General features: G+C 33.5%; 1 protein-coding gene across 7 annotated transcripts in view; it reads right to left on the bottom strand.

Annotated features, from left to right (window-relative positions):
• Positions 1-16575, bottom strand: part of LOC129428603 (caskin-2) — an 88872-nt gene that overhangs the window by 23919 nt on the left and 48378 nt on the right. For all 7 annotated transcript variants that reach the window (XM_073856858.1, XM_073856859.1, XM_073856861.1 and 4 more), the window contains exons 4-7: positions 10779-10876; positions 10508-10653; positions 6755-6850; positions 2389-2519 (exon numbers count right to left, since the gene is read on the bottom strand). In XM_073856858.1, the coding sequence (XP_073712959.1) occupies positions 2389-2519; positions 6755-6850; positions 10508-10653; positions 10779-10876 (471 nt within the window). The remainder of the gene's footprint in view (positions 1-2388; positions 2520-6754; positions 6851-10507; positions 10654-10778; positions 10877-16575) is intronic.

Consider the following 16575-nt stretch of genomic DNA (forward strand, 5'->3'; position numbering starts at 1 on the left):
ATGTACAAATGCATGTATAATTTAAGAAAAAATATATTTATATATGAAGAGTTTGGTTCCAAAACGCAATAAATCCATTTTGACAAATTTCGGTAAAAACGTGTTTTCTGTACTAAGAAAGTGACAAGATGAAAACCACTATTTTCTGTTACAAACTTTCACATAGCATCTTTAGGTTATAAAAACATAAAAAATTCAAATCCATAACTTGATTTTCAAAGATTTATTATAAAAACGAATAATTTTTTCCACAAAATGCAATAAATCCATGACAGTTTTTTATTTCAAAATGCTATAAATCTATTAAATCAATGTATAAATGTGCATTCATCTTTACCATTTATATTTATTTAGTTGACTAGTGGTATACAATGATTAAAAAATAAACATTAATGGCATTAACCAAAACACTTACTTTGTTATATTAAGAACACATTGCTGCGGTTATACTTGACGTCGTCTCTTTACATTTTTCACAGCGATCAGCTGTAAAATGTTTTGGTCCTGCTCGATTTTCGTTGATTTTGAGTAAAATAATGTAAAGTTTTCATAAGATCCTCTGGGGTCAATGTGTTAGCATGAGAAACTTGATGCTGTGGGGAGAACAAGCACCCGAGTGCCTCTCGCGTAAATTATTAGATGTTGATGGCTTACGTTTCTTTCCCGTCACAGAAAACCATCACAGGTTTAGCAATGCAATTAAAGTATTATTTTGTTTTGTTTGTTGATCACGAAGTACAAAGTAGATGAGGAAAACTAGGACTCTGTGTACTCAGCGCGCCGCCATTGTTTGTTTACATTGCGTGACTGGTGGGCTGTAATATCAGGAATGGATTTATTGCGTTCTGTAAAAAAGGATGAGTGGCGTTTATCGCATTTTGGGAAAAAAGGGAAAAAAAGATGACAGAATAACACGGCGGATATTGGATTTTGCTTAAAATTAAGAATTTACTTTTAACTACTGACCTGATATAATACTGATTTTGGCAGCAACTCATTTTTTTTTCAAAAATGGCGTTTATCGCGTTCTGGAACCATACTCTTCATATTAAGTATTTATACATAATGTAAATTATACATAAATATAAAAAATTTATATACACATGTTAATATTTCTTAAATATATAAATGCATGTGTGTGCATTTATCTATACAAAGTTATTATACACACTTCACACACATCATATATGACTTTTATTCTGCTATAGATTAATCGCGATTAATCGTTATGCAAAATGTATGGTAATAATTATCGACATGGATTTTCCTGATAGATGAATTTTCCACCATTTTCGAGTAGTTTTGTTGCATTATAGAGATAACAATAAAACTCGTATGTAGGGGTGTATATTAAATATTCAAATGGATTTAAACATTGTTTGGCTAAAAAATAAGCGTTTCTCTCCGTCTAAAGTGAAATTGAAGATAGCGTCCGCGAGACGAGTCAACTATCTCCCCCTGCAGGCATTTGTTATAATATATACATAATGCTTTCTATTTATAGACCACAAATGTAATGTGTTTGTTAATGTAATGTTGTTTAATGTAACTTGGTTTTAATACTTTATTTGAACCAATTATTATTGCATCTTCGTTATTATGTAATTTTAAAGGCTACTGCTCACTTGGGTCTATTTTTATGAACCAAAAATAACAAATTACTTCATTATCAGTTAGTAAAATAATTGTTAGGGGCATGCCTTGATTAGTTAAAACATTTAAAAATAACATAATTTCAGTTTCTTATTAATTTATTTTATCATCGAGGGTTTCTTAAAAGTGTAAAAATATCGTCTCGTCTCGTTCTCATGAACCCAATCTCGTGTCTCGTCTCGTCTCGTGGATTAAGTGTCTCGTCACACCCCTACTTGTATGGTATTTAGGTGAAAAAAGGCTGAATTTCCTATACCAAACAGGCTCTCACTAAAAACTTCCTATTTCTTTCTTTCAATTTCCAAAAGGAAACCCGTAGCCATGTTCTTGACAGCCTGGATAAGATTCAGCCCACTGCATGTTTCCCTTATCAAAACACAAAGCCAATCAGTGTTTGACCTGATACAGGAAGTTGTGTTCTCCTAACAGGAAGTGTTGAGTCACAGCAGTATTTAATCCACACGCAAATATACACTGCTGTAATTTCAACTGCACATCAAAGTGATCACAAATGTTCATTTGTGACACTCCTCTCCTTTAGGACAGATTTGCTGTTGACTGTGAGTCAGTGAGACTTGAAGTCTGCCACAGTTTGATGGGATGGGCGTCTGTCTGCTGTGCATTATGGGATTGCACAGTGGGTGTGTTTGATAGAGAGACACATACAGCTCTCCAGAGAGACGTAACACTCAACACGGCTCAGATTTATGGCTACACACACACACACAAGCTCACCGGATGACATCCTTGTGTCCGTTGCGTGCAGCGAGGTGTAGAGGAGTGTTATAGTTTGAGTCTGATGCATCTTTCCGATCCCCCTCCAAGAGAGACGCAACCATGTTACTGTTCAACAACAGCTGAGCAACCTACACCAGACAGAGAGGAGAGAAATTATTATTATTATTATTTGACATCTTTACTTCTTTTCTTCTTAAAAATGCCCTTGTTTTTTTATTGAACATGTCTGTTTAGTGTTGACAAGTATATTCACGTAAGAGTACAACTCGTATCTGTTACCCTTTTGTTTTACATGAAGTGAGGTGAAAGAGAAAGAGCATGTGACAAAAGACAGATGAAGGCTGCAGGAAGCACATATAGGAACATATACATGCACATACATGTCTACTGGGATGTTGACTTTTGGCTCTAAGGGGCCTTACAGGTGTGGATGACATAGGAAATAAAACAGATGAGCCATGTGTGTTCCCTGCTGAAGTGTACAGATATTTTCCATTCATTCTCTATGGCAATGAACTTTAAAAATAATTGATAGTGCTGGAGTTTCTGGTGGATTCATAGCTCAAAACCAATTGTTTGCAGAAAAAAAGTTTTTGTTGACATCATATTTGTGTGTGTGTACTGTGTATAATAATATGTATATATAAATACGCAAACATACATGTATCATTTTAAGGGAAAAAGGTACATATTAAGTATTCATATTTATTAAAAAAACATAATTTATATAAAAATGTAAATACACTAGGGGTGTAACAATACATCGATATGGATCGATGCATGAATTTCTAAAGATACAATGGATAGATGCCACACATAAAATATTGATATAGGATTTTTTGGGGGGGCCGATACCGATTTAAACAGACAACTTCTGGCCAATAACGATATTAAACACTTGTATACAATACTATAAAGTTGGTCTATTAGCTAGTTTATTTCTGCATCAAATTATTTTTACTGAACATGGATTGGATATAATTAACATTCAACTGACCAACATAATAAGAGAGGCACAAATTAAGCTAAAACAAATATAATAAGACAGCATGACAACCTTCAAAGGTGGGTTTTGCTATTCAGCATTTCTTTTATAAACAACATTAACTCATTTTTTTTATACATATAATGGATTTCTTTAATAAACATAAATAATGCCAGTGCTATTGCTTTAAACAGTACTGTATAAATATTGCTACTTCAAAAAAAGTTGGACTTCTTTTCCCCCACTAAAGTGCAGTCTGTTTCTTTAATTGTCCAAGACATTTGAGCCAGCTCAACAAAGGTTTTCTGTCGGTGCTTAAGTATAGTGCACACCAGAACATTAAATAATTTTAATTAAACAACAGACATGCAACTCTTTGCCCTTTATGCGGTTAATTAATAAACAATCGGTATCGGCCTTTCTCGTGCTTTTGCCGATATGCTGATGTTTTCAAATTCATCAAAAATCGCCCGATAAATATCGGTGGCCGATACATCGGTGCATCACTAGATACCTTTATTTTCACACTGTCTGCATCCTCATTCCTTAACATAACGTCCATCTAGGCATTTCCTCCAAAGCGGCACTTTCAATTATTTTGGTGTGCTAGTGTCAGCAAATGAATGCAATGCAGCAACAAAGCGGTTGTAAACATAGCGAAAGAGGAAGACGACGTTGTAACTGCTATCGGACGCAAATCATGGGTGTGGAAATATTTTATATTTGAAAAATGAATTGGACAGATTTGCAGAAAACCTTTGTCAGCACCAGCTGAAACACTATGACTGTTGCCATCCTAAGCTTGATTTTATTTGACATTTTTCCCCTCATAATTTATTTTTCTTTATTTAAAAAAGTTTATTTTTGTTAGTTTGTTGTCCTAAATGTTCAAATTGGAACAGAGATTGTGCCTTTTTAACTCATTCCCCACCAGCTTTTTTTTTTAAGTTTCCCGCCAACATTTTTTGTGATTTTCACAAAATGCCTTTCAGGAAAAAAATTATTCTAAAAATATATAAACATACAAATATATTAAATGAAAGAACAGATCCTCTGCCTTTAAACAAACAATAAACAAACAAACAAACAAACAAAACGGGAAAAAACATTTCATCCTATCTATATTTTTTCTCTGCTTACACACTCTTAAATATGGGTATTTTTCTTTAAAAATACAAAATTTTAAACAAAAACTGAAATAATTGCATTTTTGTAAAAAAAAATTTTTTTGTTAGAAATCCGATTCAGAACAATTATCAAAACATACATGGAGTATAAAATTAATAAATAATGTTTTGCTTCAGTTTTTTATAAATTGGGTGAGAGCGCCATCTAGTGGATAATTACAGATTACCATAAAAACATTTTTTTCAGGCAAATGTTTTCTCTTAATTGACGAGATAACTTGTCAATGGTGGGGAATGAGTTAATTAAACCTTCATGTTATATATTTTGGTTGCATTCGCAAGTTATTAAAAATTTAATTGCTTAAATAGGCAAGTAATATTAAAGTTTCGATAAATTAATCGAATCAAACTGTAATTGCATCGAATAAATGTTTGATGAATCGGCAAACATCGCATTGCTGGCGGAAATAATCAGCACTAATATCGTACTGCAACTAACTGTCCAATTTACACTCCAATATACACATGTAAATATGTCTTAAACATATACATGCATGTGCGTGTATTTATATATACATATTTATTATACACAATACACACGCATATATGATGTAAATAAAAACTTTGATGTAAAAAACAAACTATTTGTTGTAATTAATTATTATGCAGCTCTACTAAAATCACATGTAAAATTTTATTATTATATAGATTCACATATATAGTAGTACATAATATATTTAAGATTTCATTAAAGCTAGACTGTGGCTGAATTAAAAAAAGTGTAAAGCCTTGACAATATTTATACTGTACAGTGGCATAAACAAAAATGTTTATTAATAGCATTTTGCTTTAGATATCTAAACATTTTTGGCATTAAATATAAACTCCTTAGCCTTAAATTTTCTACATTTACAATTGGTACAGCATTGTGTTAGCAATGCAAAGGTCACTGGGTTTGATTCCCACTGAAGACACATACTGATAAAACCCACAGCTTCAACGCACCGTAATATGCTTTGGATAAAAGCGTCTGCCAAATGCATAAATGTAAAATTCAAGTGAGATTTTCATATGAAGAAGAGATGGGCAACACAGAGACCTCATCTCACCATCATTGACTTATCAAGTCATCATCTTTCACAGTTCTTCTTTATTTAGTCTGTCTCAATATTTTCTGTCACTTCATGTAATGCCAGTCAGATCTGATGATGATGAGATCAGATCTATGTGTGGGTCATACTGTATGTAAGAGTCCTTGCGCATACAAAAATAGTTTAAAGGATTACTCCACTTAAGCATAAGCGTCTCATCTAGCGAAGCGCTTGTCATTTTCGGCAAGAAAAATTAAAAATATGCACTGTTAAACCACAACTTCTTGTCTTGCACTAGCTGTGTGACGCGCCAGCGTGACCTTGCGTATTATGTAATCACGCAGAAAGGTCACGCATGACGTATGTAAAACTCCCGCTCCAGTATTTACAAGTGTGGAAAAAGAGGACCGTCCAGACGTTGTTGTATGTGAACTGATACTAATTAATGTCTTTGTGTCAGTTTATTGTTTAAAATGGTCCACAAGTCTGCGTTTCACATATGCAACGTGTGACCTTTCGAAGCGATTACGTAATACATAAGGTCGCGCTGACGCATCACACGGCTAATGCATCAATGCTAAATGATGATCGTTTCGCTTTTACCTCTATACTGATATTTAACACACTAATCAAATTAAATATATTCATATATGAATGCTTTTCAAACTTTATTGCATTCATAGACAAACACAGTAGCATTTTACAGAAACACACCCCTAAAGTGGCATCTTGCAGCAGTGGACTTTTAGGGTGTGAGACATTATTCAGTTGTTGCTGCAGCCGCACCCTGATGCCTCAATACAGCAGCTGATTTAATACCACACACACACACACATACATACATACATACAAACATACACTGTCATTAAAATAACACCTCCAAAAGCCTCTAAAAATACACATGCACAGCTAGTGCCATCTGAGATCATTTACTGGGAAAACTAAATGAATGACGCATATAGAAAGACACAGATAAAAGACCCATAAAGAAAAAAAACATTGTATAATTATCATCATAGCCGTCTCTTGTGTGTGTACGGGTGAAATATTACATTCAGTACAAAAGATGTAATTTTGTATGTAACCATGGTGACAGTAATGTAATATATAAGAATAGTGATTATGTACTTATCAATCTCTATAGAGACTAAATCACTAACCTTCACTCGTCCAAACTCACAGGACAGATCCAGAGGTGTCTTCTTTGCTTTATTCAGCACACATGGGTTCGACTGGTGCTGTAACAACATCTCAGACTGATAAACACACACAGAGAGAATTAATGAATGACGGTGTTTGTACTGACCCATGTGTATATACTGTACATGCAGGGCAAAGACTCATAGAGACATTTATCCCTGATCCCTCACTAATACACTCATATCAGTGAATTACAGTAGATCACTGATGTTTTACGTTGTAATGCAGATTAGGGCTGCAACTAACAATTATTTTCATAATCGATTAATCGGAGAAAAAAAAGTAGCTGACTTTCAGGCAGCTCGCACTGTATGCATGTATAAAGCGGACACATGTCTGCGCTTTCCGAAGGTTGTGCGGGAGCATGTAATGTTACAGACCAACTAATCAATGATGAAAATGATGACAACAAATGTCATTATCGATTTTTATTAGGGTTGCATTACGATTAATCGCGATTAATCTATTGGAGAATAAAGGTTTTTGTTTACATCACATATTGGTTGGAACTGTGAATAACAATTATGTATATATAAATATGCACACATGCTTGTATAATTTTAAGAAAAATATATATTTATATATTATGTTTTTATATTTATATATAATATAAATTATGCATAAATGTCTATAAACATGTAAATCTTTCTTAAATATATACATCAATATATAAATATATACATGCAACTAATTTTTATACATTTTATTGATAAGTTATTGCAGGCCTTATCCAGATATCACATTTCATGGCATTTCAGCCAGATGATGTCAGATGTTTCACTGGTGCCGATAGTGGATTTTACCGATACTGATAACTAGGTTGGTCCGTACCTGCCGATAACCGATAAATCAACTGACCGTTTTTAAATTGGATACTGGATTAAAAAACATTTGAAGTGAAACAGTGCCACAATATATTGCACACTGCTTCTTACTTAGTATTTTTGTCTTGTTTTTAGTACAAATATCTAAAACTTCCTAAATCAAGATGCAATTTTTGATAAGCAAAATGACTTAAGAAAATGTCTTTTATATTTTTGGTCTAAAAATTAGACTTGAGTATATTTGAGCTTAAAACAAGCAAAACAATCTGGCAATGGGGTAAGAAAAAAATCTAAAAGTTAACTTTTTTCTTAAACACTCAATTCAAAAACAATTGCTTATCACATTGGCAGACTGTTTTGTTTTAAGCACAAATTTACTTAAATGTTATATTTTTTCTCTAAAAACTCGACTTATTTTCTTAGGTCATTTTGCTCATCAAAAATGCATCTTGAACTAAGAATCTTTAGATATTTGTACTGAAAACAAGACAAAAAATACTAAGTAAAAAAGTAATTTTTGCAATGCAAAAGTAATAAAACAACAGTACTGAACACATACTGAAATTAAATTATATTAATTATAATAATGTATTGCTGTGTACTGCAGTGATGATAAAAAATTAGATTTTCATGTGTTGAATTTGTTAATGTAGCCGACAGACGCAAATAGTTCACTTTCTTAATTCAAAATATGCAGCTTAGCTTGCTAAATCATGGATAAAAGTAACCAGCTGGATATAACTAATGAAAATAGATGGTATTAATCATGACTTTAAACATTTGGGTTGGATTTATTTGTGTGTATGTTTGTGTAACTGTTTGAGATACTACTAATATTAACATCTAGGGCTGCATAACGATTAATCGCGACTAATCGTTTGCAGAATAAAAGTTTTTATTTACATTATATAAATGTGTGTACTCTGTATAATAATTATGTATATATAAATACACACACATGCATGTATACATTTAAGAAATATTTACATGTGTATATACATTTTTATATTTATATATAATTAATATTATATATAAATATAAATACCTAACATATAAATATATATTTTTCTTAAAGTTATACATAAATGTGTGTGTATTTATATATACATAATTATTACACACAGTACACACGTATATAAAGTAAACAAAAACTTTTATTCTGCAAACGATTAGTCACGATTAATCGTTATGCAGCGCTATTAACATCCTGTCAGCCTTAACGACAAACTTAGGTTCTTGCTGTTGTTTCTCTGCTAATGCAGCATCTATTCAGCAAATTATTTACTTCATAATGATAAGATGAAATGAATGCAACTCAGAACAACTATTGGCATGGACATAGCCGATTGTTCCACTAATGAACTATTGGTGCCGATTAATCGACAAAACCGAATAATCGGTCTACCTCTATGCTGTATCCTGTGATACTGTTCCTATAACAGGGATGCACAGTTTTCTTACCCAATGGGAACTTTGTCCTAACATGCTTTTTTAACCAAATTCATAAAAAAGTGAACAAACAAAGATATGTGCACATACTGAATCTTGTTCTATGTATAAAACCCTGACTCTTACTCTGAGTCTGTGTAAGCTCTGTGTCATCCTTTCTTGAAACAAAAGACATGCGCATATATGCAAAACTAATCCAGAGTGCACTCGAACACACGCAAACACCAGCAAGCAGGAATACAGTCTCGTTACAGAAGAACAGAGGTGCATTTAAAAGTTAACCAATTTAAAAATATAAGATATTATCACCCTCATCTCTGTAATTTAATAAAAAGTATACGGGTGATTCTCACGAAACCATTGAAACACCACGGCACTAATGATTTTAGCTTTAAAATGTGTTATATAGTAACATTAAAAAGCATCAGAATTAACACAATACTGTGTTCTACCTTGCACAATGTGTGATTTCAACATAAGAATTTATAATTGTACATTTTATCTCATTTTCTGCTGAAATTCTCATTACCGCAATGTGTCTGGTTGTGTTTGAACATGCGTTATGTTGTCATTTAATCAAATTAACACAAAAATATTAAGAAAAAAAATAAATGGATGTTTTGCTAGACTACTTTAGATGACAGAAAAAATATTTACTGAATATTCATGTATAATAATAATGAAGAAAAATTTGGAAAATGATGTGTCCATGCCTGATGTTCTCATCCTCCGCAACACTTTTTGAGAACAGTTTAAGCACACATACAGAATTTGAATAAAGTTTGATTTTGAGTGAACAAGCACATGGACCAGTTACTTCAAGATGGCTACCAGGTAAGATCATTTTTTTACAGTTAATTTGAAATATTGTCTTGTCAAAATGCTTACACGACATTTTGATTATCATTACCGCAACAGATGCTTATTAAATGTTAATTTAATTAATAGAAGCATAATAATTTGATTTTAAATTCATGTGCAGAATCTCCAAATTATGTTCTTTCAGGTTTGTCATGTCATTTTGAAAATATGTCAGTGTTGATGTTTTCTGACTTTTGCGGTAATGATATTTTTTAGGAAAAATTTTTTTTAATTATATTACAAAAAGTGTTAAATGATAAGTAAAAGTTTTTTAATTAATGTTCCCATTTACTCCAGACTTTGTTTTTCAATGTCTGGTGGGAAAAAAAGTAAATTTAAGCAATTTTTACATTTTCATGCTTGACATTTTTAAAACCAAGTTTTCGTGAGAATCACCCATACAATGTTTTGAAGAAAGCACAAAGCATTACATTATTTGAATTATATCATTAAGAAATTGACACCTCACATAAGGCATTGACTTGCATTTAAAGATTTATTGAACTTGGTAGAAAATATTTAGATACTTATTGCATATCATCCCAAAATGAGTTCAATATTTGTCTGATGGATACGCACCACCTCATAATGTCCATACTGAGCAGCCAGGTGCAATGGAATCTGTCCATCATGAGACGTCCCATTGACCGCAGCCCCCGCTCGCAACAGCATCAGCACCGAATCGGCTTTACCCTGCCATGCCGCGTAATGCAGCGGCCGCATACCTGCAAAACAACCAATTGAGTGTAAATGACAATATTAAACTCATTCTTTACATATACATTATTTATAAATAGGGGCGTACTAAAATATTGATGCATGAATGATGAAGAGATAAAAGTGCTCATACCATTACTGTCTTTAATATCCACGACCACCTGAGCCTCCAATAAGAGAGACAGTAACTCTGTGGTGCCTGTGAGAGCGGCATGATGCAGCGCCGAAAACCTGAAGACAAAACAACAAAAACTCAATTAAAATGATGGAAAATAACAACCCAAGTCCAAATAATAAAAAATAAGCCACTTAACAGACTTTTTATTCGTTTATTTAGAAACCGCGACATATTACACTTTTATCAACTCTCGTTTGGAAACGTGTGGTCATAAAGAGAGTGGAAAATTAAAAAACTCCAGCGCATGCGAGGCTGCCAACAGACCAAAGGCTTGTAAAGTGCCTCGTATTACTAAAGGTGGCGCGCAATTAGAGACAAACATATTGAAAGCTGAAATTTACAAGGTTTTGTGGAGCCAAAAACAAATCCGCGTGCTGGGGGGGGGGATTATTCAATGAAGAACAAGCTCAGGCAACAAAACCTCTGTCCTCTGGGCACAGACGACCTCGAATGCTCAGAAGTGTACGGATGTAAGAGAAATGGAAATGCTTCTTGACTGAGGTGGCTGTCTTTTGTTATAACATGCCAAAATCAAAGCAAGATCTCTAACAGACATTGTTTCCTCAGGCACTTCATAGATGTCCTGGATGTAAATCAGCTTCCAAAGTCTTCTCATTGAGCAGACAGCTCAAAACTGTTACCACCAACATGTCACTTGAAGCACAAGTGGGCTCATACAGAACAAGCAAAGACAAGAGAGGATGTGTAAAATGTGACTGTGGTGCACCAGAGGATGAATTACTTCCATTTAACCCATTAATATCTTTTAATCTCAAGTCATCCATTGGCAGACACTTCTAAAGAAAGTCCGATAAGCATGCAAAACTACAAGAAAGTATTTATAAAACTCAACCCACAATTGATTCTAATTAAATGGTGTCATTAGCATGTTGCTAAGCTAACGAAATAATATCGACAAACACATTTATTTGCACTGAATGAATTGAAAAAAAAAAACATATTTTCAAATAATATTTCGTGTTGCCTTCATCTTTGATCTTACATTTTCTAAAGTAAGTTCTTGCATAAAATAGATTCAAGCACTTTTAATGACCTGTATCTATGTATGTATATTTTCAAAAACTTCCCAGGGCCTTGAATTTTTTTCCCCAGATTCCACAAACTGTCAAGGATTTTAAGGACCTGTATTTTTGTTTTGTTTTCAGTAAAAAATCTAAAAATTTTGAAATTAAGATGTATTTTCTTGATGGGCAAAATGACCAAGGAAAATAAGTCTAGCTTTTAGACAAAAAATATAAAACTTAAGCGAATTTGTGCTTAAAAAAAAGCAAAAAAATAAATAAATTTTACAATCCAATAAGAAAAATTTTCAAGATTTCAAGACTTTTTCTTATTCCATTGGCAGATTTTTTTGCTTGTTTTAAGCACTAATTTGCTTAAAGTTTATATTTTTTGTTTAAAAACTAGACTTATTTTCCTCTGTCATTTCACTCATCAAGAAAATACATCTTAATTTAAACATTTTTAGATATTTTTAATGAAAACAAGACAAAAACACAAAGTAAGCAAGTCATTTTTTGCCGTGTGGCCTCTGCAATACATCGCTCGACCATGACTAATGTCACGAATCACGATGCATATGGGGTTGCCTTCTTCAAAAAACATACATGTGATATTAATGATATGTATGCATTAGCATTATTTATGCGATTGCGATCGCATGATTAAACGCATAAACAACACAATTTAAGAAAAACATAACGCAAGTCCACATATTTATGCGGGGGCTGCATTTTTTCAAATCCGCCACACTTTCGCAGCATAAATTGCAGATTTCCGTGCGCAAAATATGCGGGGCTTGCATGATTTCATAATACCCGCATTTTTGTAGCAAAAATCACATACATCTTAGCAGAAAGTTGAAAAATGTTGCATTTACTTTACACAAGTGCAGCAATGAAGTGACGTAATTATGTGACGTGAATACATTGAAAAGCTGAAAACATTTTTTGCAAGTTCCCGCAATTTTTGCAAGTTCACACAATTTTATCGCATATACAATAATTGCATAAATATCCCGCATATTACATCGCATTTTTAAGAAAACGTGCCGCAAGATCAAGGATTTTTGCCCGCAACAATTACAAAACAACTCTGTGTTTTTCTGGAAGGACTGTAAAAATGTTGCCTACTTAGGCAGCTTGCTAGGTTTTAAATAAAAGCTGCTGGCAAGTCTTACAGTAAATGTCTAGATGTCTGCAACATAAGTCTGGAAACACTGCCTAATCTTGAATTTGAATCCACAACATACAGACCCATCTTAAAGCGAAACATCTTATGCTGTCAAGTTTGCAAAGCTATTATATTATCCAGACATTATATAATGCTTAAAACAGATGTTTTAACCATGGGGTACAGACAGAAGCCGTTCATTTCCTGCCTTAAAGCCGACTACTGCATCTATCATATCTAAAAACCTTCCCCAAATAGATAAATGTGAAGATAAAGGTTGAATATTTCCATAAGCTCAGAGACAGAAGCAAACACTTAGCCGTAGAGTTGTAAATTTGCAAGGTCTTCCTAACCCACACATTACAAACTGGTGTCAAACTCTCACACAGGATACACAATTTGTCATGATAAAGGGAAACACTTAAAAGTTAAGCCGCCTGACTGATGAAGTACAGTCGGGTTTACTTTCATGTCATTTTGAATATATTGGGCCAATACAGGTACCTATACGAAGCTAATGGAATGCAAATACATATGAGACAAAATTTCCTGCTCCTAAAATTTCCTAAACTTTTAACCATTTTCCGTGCAACATATTGCCTGTCCTAGCGCTCATTTCTTCAATGAGACTGTGTGGAAGTTACGTAAATGAATTCCACTGGCCTTGACCATTTGGCCATAAATGTACATTTCTGTAAGTTGAATTAATTATAGGCATTGCAGCTGTACACAACATCCGCACAAAGAACATTCCATGGCACTACAACAAGAGGGCAGGTTAAGACAGGATATGGGGAGCGCTGGAGGCAGCGTGGCACAATAGGCATAACCTTTTCCCCAATCTCAGAGGGACGACGTGAGCCAAAGAACTGAGACATGTGTGTTTGTGGAGGGGAACAGATCCAGAGAGGTCAGAGTTCAGGCCCTGGCAGTGTTTTAAAATGAACCACATGCGCCCACAGATTTGAAACTCTTTTTATTCATAAAAGATTAGGCTAAATGAGGCTTTAGATGGATTCAATACTCTAAACATTATAATATTTGACCAGGGGCGTCATGCACCAATTTTTTTTAAGGGGGCACAGTGTCAACAGCTCACAGAAATTTGTGCATACACAGACATCAAACGAAATATTATAGAGCTTTCAGTCTTTTCCATGGCACTTACATTTCTAACAATCTGAAAACCCCTGCTTTTATGCAAAAGCCTCCAAAATAAGAGTGATGACTAACTTTAATATCAAATACTATTCAATCGGAATAATGACACATTTGCATTTACATCTGAAACGGCATGTTTTATTTAAGTCTTAATGGCTTGTTTAATTGTGTCATTAATGCATTTTGCACAACAACTACATTATCATATAAAATTAATGTAATTTTAAATCCATAAAGTATATAAACAACGAAAATGACATAAGCTATAGCCACGTGATTGATTTTAATGTTCAATAATGATTTAAAAAAATATGTTTAGATAAAATTATTAGAGGAACGGATTTTTGCATTAAATTTGACCTCATGTGAGCATGTGAGATTCCGCGCCCGCGTGAACTCTGGCGAACTTTGGCGTTGTGCCAAGAAGATGAATCTCTACTAATATAACGTTGAGACGGTCACATTTAAAACCATACATTTTCTACACAGAGGAGGTTAACTGCACATTACCGTACTTGGGTTTGGAAATGTTGTGAGCGTTTCTAACACGTTTTAATTCCTCAGATAGCCAAATGCAGCAGCAAGCCAGCAACAGCAGAGAGCTCGTGAGCGCGCACAGACGATGATGACGTCTGCGACTGCGCTGACTGCAGCACCAGCTGCCGCCAGAATAAAAGTAATGTAACATGATCAAAACACTATCAAAACGGCGAAAATCTCCGAAAAGTGAGAAGGATGCAGCACATAATGTATAATATTGTGCATATTAAACAGATTAAAAGTCAAATAACAGATTAATGGACGCTTATTTGATTTTAAGGTTGGATGCAAAATCCATTGGCTCAAAAAAACCAAGGGGGCAGGTGCCCCCTTAGTTTGAATGGGCATGACGCCTCTGTATTTGACTATTGAATTTATTATTGTGAGTTTAAAGCAGAGGTGTATAATACTTAAGTATTTTAGTTACATTTTCCAAGCATCTATGTTTATCAGAGTGTTTGTCTTGGGAAAAAATTTACTTTTCTTTACTAAAAAATGTTCACTACATTCTAAATCATAAAAGCATACTGTGTATTCATTAGGCATTAAATCAATTTTAATATGCAATATATAATTACATAAAAATTGTGTACTTTTACTTTCTTGAGTAAAAATACGAAAAAAAATTTACTTAAGTAAAACTACAAAAAATTACTAGATGTTTAATGTACTTACATATTAAATATAAACCAAAAACTTGAAATTATGAAATGTAGTGGAGTAAAAATTATGATAATATGTTTTTAAAAAGTTTGTTTTCCAAAGAAAAACACTAATTAAATACGAATAATTGAAAATGTACTTTTATGTTGAAAGTAAAAATACTTAAGTACTATACAACTCTGGTTTAAAGTGAGTTTATTATTGAATTTAAAGTGAATTATGTTATAGTTATGTTAACTTCCGTTATATCCCATGTATAATTGTGTATGTGACAAATAAACACACCATCTCATTATAAAGCTGGGACGATTAATCGTGCAAATGCGCATTTTTTTCAATAAATTAATTTTCATGAATTACGGTAAAATGCCTCCACATCTAAAAGCCAGAGGGCGCTCTCGTGCAGAATCTCCATTTGTGCCGCAGAAGTAACATAACAAACGCTATTACAGGAAATGTCTATAACATCAAATTGTTTCAGGTATTTTCATGATGATAAAGAATAGTTTCAATGATTGTGTATAACGAGTGTTAATTTTTTAAATGCATGTTATAACGACTCTAACTCATAGTGATTCTAGATTGATAAGGACTTTCTTCTTGTCAAAGAGCCGTAGTACACGCACAAGCTGTGCATGAAACACTGAATCAGAGCCTTGCGATTCAGACAAATATATAGGGTTGGGCAAAAAAAACGATTTTTCGATTAATCTGGTTTTTTATGTGGTTGATTCAAAATCTATCCTCAAAGAGCAGAACCAATTTTTTCTTTCAAATTTATTTCCGCAAACATTGAACGTAAGATTAACGTTAATCTAATTACTAGTCTTCTTCACTACATGTCACCCTATTTTAAAACTAAATCAAGAAAACTGAATCGAGAATCAAAATCGAATCGATTTGATAGCTTGTGAATCGAAATCGAATCGATCTGGAACATCTGAATCGATACCCAGCCCTACAAATATATTTAATGGGAAATGTCTCATTAACACCCTGCCCTCTATACTCTATCAGCAAACCAAATGTTAGAAAACCTAAGGTCCTGTGCCCACCAAAGTGTTTAAACACTATTCTGAAAATATCCTTGTACGATGCGTTGGTTGGTTGGTGTGGTATTGGTCCCACCCCTCCTCCACTGTGATTGGACGGCTGAGTGAAAAGTGACATTGGCAAGCCCAGCATTATTGGGGTA

The sequence above is a fragment of the Misgurnus anguillicaudatus genome, chromosome 19 (genome assembly GCF_027580225.2).
Source record: "Misgurnus anguillicaudatus chromosome 19, ASM2758022v2, whole genome shotgun sequence".
Taxonomy (NCBI): Eukaryota; Metazoa; Chordata; class Actinopteri; order Cypriniformes; family Cobitidae; genus Misgurnus; species Misgurnus anguillicaudatus.